The sequence below is a fragment of the Tasmannia lanceolata genome, unplaced genomic scaffold (assembly GCF_043159265.1).
Source record: "Tasmannia lanceolata isolate RefF3 unplaced genomic scaffold, GAP_Taslan_0.1 ptg000048l, whole genome shotgun sequence".
In the NCBI taxonomy this organism is placed as follows: domain Eukaryota; kingdom Viridiplantae; phylum Streptophyta; class Magnoliopsida; order Canellales; family Winteraceae; genus Tasmannia; species Tasmannia lanceolata.
The window spans coordinates 2,310,225-2,320,459 of NW_027518725.1; the positions used below are offsets into that span (position 1 = coordinate 2,310,225).

General features: G+C 39.4%; 1 protein-coding gene across 2 annotated transcripts; it reads right to left on the minus strand.

Moving 5' to 3' along the window:
• Window positions 1–634: 634 nt before the first annotated feature.
• LOC143864280 (uncharacterized) lies at window positions 635–9,952 on the minus strand. 2 transcript variants are annotated; one of them, XM_077375195.1, is made up of 2 exons: window positions 9,812–9,952; window positions 635–4,104 (listed from the first exon to the last, which is right to left on the minus strand). In XM_077375195.1, the coding sequence occupies exon 2, from the start codon at window positions 3,966–3,968 to the stop codon at window positions 990–992; it is 2,979 nt and encodes a 992-aa protein (XP_077231310.1). In that variant the 5' UTR covers window positions 3,969–4,104; window positions 9,812–9,952; the 3' UTR covers window positions 635–989. The 2 variants fall into 2 exon arrangements, with proteins under 2 accessions (XP_077231310.1, XP_077231309.1); XM_077375194.1 differs by having other exon boundaries at window positions 9,764–9,943.
• Window positions 9,953–10,235: the final 283 nt, after the last annotated feature.

Below are 10,235 nucleotides of genomic sequence, written 5' to 3' on the forward strand. Positions count from 1 at the left end.
TTGTTTTCTAACCACCCTGAAAATTTTCGTTTGCTTTGCAACCTGTTTGTCATCACTGAAAATAGACATCGGACTTCTGAAAAACACCAGCTACACACCATCGAATCAACTCACGTCTAACATCACCTAACTCGAACAATACTTGTAATATCTTACCGAGTTAACTCGCTTTGTTGGGCTAAAGGTCGATATACATATTTAGCTTATCAATTTTCTTCCTCTTTATAATTTATGTAATAACTGAAACTATGATCCAAAATGGTGGTTTGGATGGTGTATAATCTAGTGGCTCTGATACCACTTGATCTAAGATTAAACGGATCGGACCTGATCTTGCATAGGGTGACATTTGCATCACCTCTTCTATGTATGGTCTATTTTGGACCGTAACCCATATGCAGTCACAAAATCCTATGGATGTCTTAGATCCTAATGACGGATGCCAAGGTAGGAAAAAGGCCTTCATATTTTTGTTTATTTATGCATTCATAATGGGCATTTTAGTAACATGTGAAAGCCTACTCAAAACAAGAAACAACATTTCATTTTCCTGCTTTCCATTTAGATTGGCTACAACTTTGTTTTCTGGGTTCAACTCATATCATCTCTTACCCATAACCAAAACAAACAATCCTTAGTGTAAAGACCCAATTCATTCATTTCTGTTAGAAATATTCAATGAGATATACAAATATATGAACCCAGATTTCACTGGCTGCAATGGCCCCTATGAAACATAAAAAGAAAAGAAAAGAGAAACAATTAAACCTACATTTCCTGGCAATAAATCTAATCATATATCCATCCAGCCTTATTCAATCTGGTTTAACCAAGTTCTTCTCACAATACTAATGGGGCCCATCCCACTTGTGGGCCAATTTACTCAGCACAAATTCTTCTGATCACCAAGGCAACACCAGAAACCAAAGACTGCCTTGGGGTTAAAAAAACCTAAACGCCTCCTTGCCTCAAAACTAATTCCATGGTGTCTAATGTTTGTAACCAACCATGTTCAATTCCCATCCACATTCTGGTTCTTTTCGTTTTAGAGACTTCTTCTGCTCCTCTGTTAAACTGCTTTGTCCTTCAACAAACAGCTGCCTCAAGCTCCCCATTTCCCTACTCTCACCCTCCATTGATGGAATGTTTGAATTCAAATCAAAGCCAAACCTTGAAAACCCAACCCCATTCAAACCCGATGGTGCGCCCGTTACACTCGTAAGAAAAGAAGGCCTTGAGAAGGACAGAGGAACAGTTGTCTGTGGTATAACAGCGTTTCCTCTGGAATCTACCATGTAAGAGACTGAGCTGGGTCCATACAACTGCAGTGGTAGAGATGTGGTGGGCCCAATTATGAGGCCATTGTAGCCATATGGCCCATATCCCGTGGGTGGCGCAGGGGGCCCGCTGCCTAATCTTACCAAATTGGTACTCATGGCAGAGTCCACGCTCTGTCCGTTTGGCAGGAAGGACCGAGTTTGGTTGATAAAATCCTTTCTGTCAACGTTCATTCTTGAACCCATGATCGAAACAACGGGGTCATCTTGTTGAAAGCTTTCAAATGTGCTCCTGTCTTGGGACCAAAATTTATCGGGGTTAGACCGTTGATCATGAGAAACATGGGTATCAAAATAAGATGGGTTGTCATTCAAATCAAAGTATTTCAAGGAAGGATGATGCCTTGATGATGAGGATGAAGTGGGAGAAGGACAAAAGTTTCCATTTTGAAGGTGATGAAATTGTCCCTCCACCCTTTGATCTAAAAATGGAAATGGGCAAGCATCCTCATTTTCACTGAGGCGGTTGAGGTCCAACTTAAGCCGTTCAGCTCTTCTTGAACTGACCTCTAGAGAGGAGTCCCCTGAAGGACCAGATGATAGTGGGACCTGTTCTGCTGATACTAGATCAATGACTGTGTCATTGTCACCATCAGCCACATTCAGATCAAATTTGAGGAAGTTTTGACTCTGTTTTGAACTGTGGCTGCTCGCCTCTGCCAAATACGACTTTTCACCATCCGGGGTTCTTCGAGATGATGTCGGGCGAAAGGCACTTGTTCTTGCAGAACCCCTCCAACCTAATTCCCCTCCAAAGTGCAAAGGTGTAGTAGTCAATCCAGGAGCTCCTTTAGAAGCAGCAACAACAGGGATGGGTGCAGACAAGGTGATTTGTTGATTAAGGGTGGGAATTGGGAATGGGCATTGTATTTCTTCGGTATAAACATCCTCATTTAGATCAAAATCGCAAATTCCTTTCTTAATATTCCCAGCTGGTTCTTGAGCAACTGTCGTGAGCTCAGATGAGTCTACATCCTGTGTACCATCTTGAGATTCAATCTCAATGTTTGAAATTCTCAAGCGCTTCACTTTAGAAGAAGAACCACCATTAGGAATATCTTGTTCTGTTGGGAATTCACTCTCATTGGAATGTTCAATCATGGACTCACCCTGCTTGTCTCCGACAGAATTAGGGCTATTGGACTGCATCATTTTGCCCTCCGAAGTTTTATCAGACGAAGAGCTACAGATAGGTTCTCTATAGCCCACAACTTCTCGCTCCACTTCTCTAGCGACTTGCCGAGCAACTTCCAATGCATCATATACCCCATAATCCATATCCATTTCTGAGCTCTTATCCCTCAATGTTTCTAAAGCTTCCTTCCTGTGAAGAGGTTCCGGGTGCTCTGGTTTTCCAAGGATAGACATGTTAGATATATCCTGTGATGCCTTAGGATAGCAATCATCAGTTTGGATAACATGTTTGAGCTCCAATGCATCACTCAAATATTTCGGCATCTCACAATCAACTGCTGCACTCTTTAGTTGGGGCTCCACTATACTGCTTTCGCTAAGACCAGTAGACACTGTCCTCATGGGGCAAGATTCGCTCTCTTTGGCAGCAATATCACATGACACAGCAGGTTCCATCACAGACTTTTGAGCATTATCAGAATAACCAGACAAAGGAACAATGCAATGTTCTTTCTCACCGTGTTTACATAGGCTACCCTCATTCATATCCATCTCTGTCTCTATCTCATTCGTTTCCATAGTGACGTCTTTTAACTTGGAAACATCAGATAATCTGTTATCAACATTTCTATCTCTTGCAATTAGAGAACCATGTGTCCCTTTGGAGGTTGTTCCTTCTCCTCCAAGACATTGCGAGGCTTCTTCATTAACAGGCAAGCTTTCTTGAGCAGTGTTTGACACGAGAGAGGAGCAGAGTGAACTCCCACCAATCCCATTTGCATCTGCCTGGTTTGAAGTGGCCAGGGGCACATCCTGGATAGGTGTAGAGCTTTTTACATCATTTATTTCCAACTGGGAAACATCTGAACCTCTTGTATTTAAATGCTGCACTTCAGAACCAGACGACTCCACATGATTGGCTTCATCACAACTTGCTTTGGAAGGTGATATATCAAGACCACCCTCTGTGGTTTCTTTGATATCCGCTGACTTAGGGTCTTTGTCATGGAAAGACCCTCCTTTCTCTACATCCAAACAATTTGCATCTTTATCCCTCACCAGATTCCAACTATCATACAGGGTTCTTGCCCTTTCCTGAACTTTTAAGCTCTTATGACCAAGGAGGTGCTTGACAGTTACCCCAATTCCATGAGCGATTGACTGCTCGTAATCTACAGGCAGTTTAGCAAGTGCTCTTAGTAGCACATTGATTGATTCTTCCATAAAATTGTCATTTGTATCATCACACCACTTTTGGGCTTCCTGAAGCCACTGATTGACAAACCAAAGTCCTTCTAACAGAATAAAATGTGTAAGACAATCCTTGTTTTCTGTGGCCACTAAGATACCTGCAACACTTGACCACTGTCTGGCTGCATCACCCACATTCTTAATAGCATTATCCTTTTCTTTCTGCATACCAGCAACCAACTCTTCAACTCTTGCAAGGGTTGTGAGCCCATCTTTCATGTCAGCGAAGATAGAGAAGTCCGTCATATTGCTATCATACACTAGCAGCGAAATCTTTGGAACATTGTAATACTCTCAATCTCTGTTCATTCGAGTTGAAATGAAATGAAACTCCAAAGACAATTGCCGTCAAAATTCAGGATCAAGCTTATATAGCTCTTTTCTGCAACATGTGAGATAAACTTGAAAAGTTAGTTACATGTATGGGTGTTAACTTATAACCTACTCTGACTGAAGGTAGTGTTAAAGCAAGAATAAGTCAAGCAAGAATGCAATGAACGCGATGAGGTATGTGTCGAGATTGGTGTGTGTGTGTGTGTGTGAGAGAGAGAGAGAGAGAGAGAGAGAGAGAGAGAGAGAGAGAGAGAGAGAGAGAGGGATAAAATACAAGAAATATGTGTGTGTGTGTGTGTGTGCGCGCGCATTGGTTATTAGGGTTCCAGCTACACGTTTTGACCACATGGCAGCACGTTTTTATTAGAAACTGTCAATCAAGCTCACATAGCAGCACTTTTTTTTTTTTTAAAGTTTTGAATATGCTCGGGAAGTTTCTGAAATTGATGATCCAGCTTTGGGAGTTTTCTTTCCAATACTTGTGTTGAAAGAATATTTGGTTATCGTGTAGGCTCTTGTCTGAGCAATTAAAATGTCACTTTAGGAAAATCAGAGCCAATGTGATTCAAGACAAGTATGAGAATTATAATTCGTGAGGGATAGACGTGGCCATTACTGTTCAGTAAATATTCTGCTTGAGTCCTCATGTAACCGGAGTTTACATTTCCTGAATCCAATTGTTTAACAAATGTCCTGAGAACCATATATTCCTTCTACTTTCAATTGTACAATTAGAACTACTGGGGATGAGGGCTCGAAGTCGCAGATGTTGTGATGCAGAAGCGTGCAACCTAAGAGGAATTTGTCACAAGTAGTCCTTAAGATCAAAGTTCTCGTGTCCTAGCAAGCTCCTGAGCATTATAAGGTTCAACCTAGAGGATTTCTTAGGATGTGTTTGGTTGCACAAAAGCTCCGCAGCTGTCGGAATTTGGCTTTGATTTAACATGCCATTCCACGTTTGGTTGCCAAAATAGCATTGGACTCCCCTTTGACGGCCTGGGATGTCTCACATGTAATAATTGCTTGTTTACTAACGTGAATTCCTTGTCCCCTCTTTATGCCTTTTAAACCAAATTCTTCCAAAAGCAAGGAATTTTGGTTAAATTTTATAGGGAATGATGCTCTCTCTCTCTCTCTCTCTATATATATATATATATATATATATATATATATATATATATATATATATATATATATATATATATATATATATATATATTGGTAAGGACACCCCCTACTCATTCTCCTACTCTCAGAGTATATGCCGCGCAACCAAACACTGCTTACACTATTCTCCGAGGTAATTCCAGACAAATCAAATGCTTGCCTCCTCCCTTTTGACTTCTTATTCAACTACTCTCCGAGCCACTCCCGACCAAACGTACCTTTACAATTTCCCACGACTGAACTAAGATTGCTATCTACATACGTGTTTGTGCATTTGTTCCTTGTCTTCGATGAGGCATAAATAAATGTTAAAACACAGAAGATTTGAGCTCTTAATTGGAAATCTCACCCCCACGACATTTACCCCGCATCAATTGGTATTAGAGTAGGTTAGTGAAGGTTCTCAGATTTACTAATCCTGGAGGAGAGAATTTTGGAGGGCAGTTGGGTAGCGGGATTCAGTTTATGACCTCCGGTGGATGTAAGTATTTAAGTGGCACTTATGTGGGCTGTTAGTGGTTGCTATGTTTTGACCGATGGTGCTTTCAGCTTGTGGTTTATTTCTTCTTGTGGATTGAGTGCTTAGCTACTGTAATTGCTTTGTGTTGTTTTGGATTGGTCGACATTGGTCTCTCCTTGTTACTGATTGTTTGAGCCATACATTGCTCCCATTTCATGTCTACCGTTTGTTCGTGTACATCGGCTAGTGTTGACTTTGGTTTGAGATGGCTCCACCATTTGTGCCAGACTTTGAGGGGCGTGAGCAGAGCGGTGACTACAGGACGACATGTATGGAGTGGATCGACGCACTAGATGCATACCACACATACAATGCTTATGATCACAGAGGTATTGTTCGCTGATTCAAAGAGACTGTGGTACGAGATCCCAGTTCCATGGGTAGATTTATGTTGGGTGAGCAGGGTGTCGCAGGCGAGCCTTCTTTTATTCGTTGGGAGGAGATACAAGTTATGTTCGTGGGTCTATGCTTTAGTAGCGTATTATCGGAGTACCGACGACGGTTGATGCATTAGGAGGCAGCTCTTCGTGACTTGGCTTCCGACCTTAGAGCCATGACGAAGAAGCTAGAGTTTATGATGAGTCAGCTAGCTTCTCAGCAGCGTCGATTAGCTACTTCTTCTCCTCTACCACTAGAGGATGAGGATAGCTCTCAAGAAGGGGAGGAAGAAGTCTCGACAGTTGTTAAGGTATCCACTTTAGAGCCAGGCATTGTCATTGCTAGTGGAGAGCCAGATGCCATTGATGATAATGCAGAGGAGGTGATGACAGGGGGTGTTGAGACAGAGCCTCTCACAGAGAATATTCCAGAGAATACAGAGGCAGGTTAAGTCAAAGCCTCTGCTCAGTTCTATTGTTAGTGTGTGTCTTGACTTAAGTATCGAAGTTCCCCCCTCCCCCCCCAACCACACACACACACACACATGAATCAAAACTCCGCCGGGTCCTCTCTTGGGCTGCAGGTCGACCGAAGGAGTCGAGCTCACCGTGGGACATCTCCAGCCCGAGAGCCGGTTCGAATTTTGACACCAACAACTACCACAATGTCATTCAGAATCTTCCATAAATACGTTAACCAGCAACATCATGAATAGTTCTCATAAACTGACCATTAAACAGACCCACAAATGCCTTCTCCCATAGAAAATGGGGGGGGGGGGTACCTTTCACCAGTTTTTTTTTTTCTATGTACAATTTAGAAAAATGCCTTGGTATGGGCTAGGAAACTATTAGATCACTCCGATGATGTCTTAAGATTTTCTCTGGAGTCTGGACGAATTCCTTGGACAACATTCTTCACCAAGAATATCTTCCATCAATACTTATAACTTTAGGAAAGAACATAAATCTTTCAAAATAGCACATTACCATAAATTAAACAATCATGCACATCAAACTAATAGACATCAAACTCATTAATTATCTGCCTCTCACAGCCCCCATAATATCATTCTAAAAGACTACATCACAACTAGGATTACTCACGTCAGCGTGTAAGACCCACTTCATAAACCCTAACACATGTGTACGTATTTGACTCAAAGACACCGCTAACCCTAAAATATCTCTACCCAAGCTCTCAAGATCCTATAAAGATGGAGATGATGAATAGGATTGTTGAATCCCTCGTCTATTTTTGCAAAACAATAAATAAATAGAAGTATAGAACTAAAAGGCACGAGTGAGACAAATCAGGTCAAAATTAGGTTTTCCTGAAACGAATCCAAATTACTATATAATGACATTTAGACCAGACCGTGTCTGTCGAAAACAAGTGCATTCTCAACTTTCCCATGCTCCACTCTAGACGAACGATATCTTGTATAAAGTATAATAACTCCAGAAAACAAAAGACAAACACTTAAAAAGTGGACGCCATTAATAGATGTGATGATAATGGACAAATAAACCCAACCAAAACCAGCTTATAAACACGTTTAACCAAACATTCACATCTTCCTACATGAAGCAAAGCAAACACAATAACACCATTGAAAAAAATAAAAAACGAAGCAAACACAATAAGAATCAGCCCAGTTATGTCAAAGATACAGCTAGGCACTTCCTTTAGGCAGACTGAGGCAGCTGGTCCAGAGATGTTTATATTAAAATTTTCTAAAATTTTCTCTATTGTAGATTATCTCCAAACCAAGCTTGTTCTAATTTTACAAACAATGAGCATGAAACTTAGGAGCCTGACACACTGCAATCTTTTTGCAAAAGGAATATCAGCCAAAGTTTAAGTTCAAATGACTTAATAACTGAAAATATCCCTAGACGTCGGCAGAAAAAAAGCAGCTATATGCAGTCTTATTTTAGTAACAAGAATTCAGACCCATCAAATAAACCGACTCACTGCTATGAATTCATGGATTCACTGAATTAAAAAGTAACCTAAATGCCTAATATGAAACTAACATGCTAACAATAGATGCATTCACTGTGGAATTTTACTTTCACAATTGACCAGTATATTTCTAAGATAGCAGTATCAAATTGAATACGCATCTAATCAACAACATAAAAAGATTAGCTAAATTCTCCAAAGTAATTTTGCTTGCAAATATCTTTCGCAGATGAAAATCAAAGTAGGTCAATAAAGGCAAATTAAATATCACCTGCTTAAAACCAAATCACTAAACAAGTAATGAGCAAACCTTACCAGAACCTTTTCTATGCCTAATTTATCACCAAAGCAAACAAATCAACAAGTAGCAACACAAAATTGGAATCCAAAACTACGCCACCAAATACCTATGAATATGAAAATATGAACATACCACCATCATCCACGAAACGCCATAAAAAATCAAGAGAACAAGACAAATAACAAAACCCTAACTAAAACTACCCGTTGGATTAAAAACTTAACGATCTGAGAAGAAATTGCAGAGTGATTCAACATCAACCAATGTAATTGAACAATTTTTTTTTAAAAAAAAGAAAAAAAGAATCTCTTAGAAACAAACAACAATTGAGCCTGTAATCCACGAAACGCCATAAAAATCAAGAGAAAAAAACAAAACCCTAATTAAAACTACTCGTTGGATTAAAAATATAAAGAACTGAGATGAACAAATTGCAGAGTGATTCAACATCAACAAACGCAATTGAACAAATTTAAAAAAAAAAGAATCTCTTAAAAACAAAAAACAATTGAGCCTATAATCTATGAAATGCCATAAAAATCAAGAGAATAAGAGAAACAGCAGAATCCTAACTAAAACTACTTGTTGTATTAAAAAAATAACAACCTGAGATGAAACTGCAGAGTGATTCGACATCAACCAACGCAATTGCACAAATTAAAAAGAAAAAAAAGAGAAAAAGAATCTCCTGAAAAGAAACAAAAATTGAGCAAATAAAAATATCCGTCGAAAGAAAATAAAAATCCACAGATTCCTTAAAAAACCCTAAAAAAGAACGAAACGAGAAATTGAGCCGTGAATTTCCATAAACCCTAGAGAATTCCTGACTGCAAAACCCTAACTCATTAAAAATCAAGAGAATAAGACAAATAACAAAACCCTAACTACAACTACTTGTTGAATTAAAAAAAAATAACGATGTGAGATGAAATTACAGAGTGATTCAACATCAACCAACGCAATTTCACAAATTAAAAAAAAAAACCCAATCTCTTAAAAGAAACAAAAATTGAGCAAATAAAAAATCTCTAAAAAAAAAAATCCGCAGATTTCTAAAAAAAAAAAACCCTAAAAACAGAAAAAGAACGAGAAAACCACGCAACAATCAACGGCTGAGAGAAATGAAGGAACGAGAAATTGAGCAGTGGGTTTCCATAAACCCTAATTTTATAATCAAGAATTGTAAAATCCTCGATTTGACAAGCTAAAACCAGCTTGTAAAATCGAGGATTTTACAGTCCTCGATTATAAAATACTTGTATCCAAATGGGTCTGACTGCAAAAAAAAAAAAAAAAACCCTAGGAATAGGAAAATCAAACAAAAAGGCAATAACAATTTTCCACATAGAATAAGAAAAAAATTTAAAGACTCACGTTAGCGAGGGTTCTGATGAAACCCTAGTATGTGCTTAACCTACGCACCTTCGATGTCTTATCCTTCACCCCCTCTAAAACTCTCTCTGTCTCTCTCTACAAAACCCTCGTTTTCTATTGCGAGCTTCGAACCAGAGAGCAAAGTTCCTTTCTTCTTCTGATGTCTCTTTTTTTGTTCTTCTGTTTTTGGGAAGGTTCTTTTTAAAATTGTGGTATCCTGGAGAAATTACTTTGGGTTGCACCATTATGATAATTTACGGCTGTCTTGTGTTTTACGATAAAAAGACCAAAATGCCCTCTTCTTTAATTGTTTTTTTTTCTTTTTTTTCATCTTCCCGTTGGGTGTAACTTGGGTCAGGATCTACCCCGACAGGTTCAACCTGATTTTGGCTCGGGTTGGGTTGGCATTTCCCTGCGTTGGGTTGGGAAAAGCCAATCCAATTTAATTTCGGGTTGGATTAGGCTTTAGGCC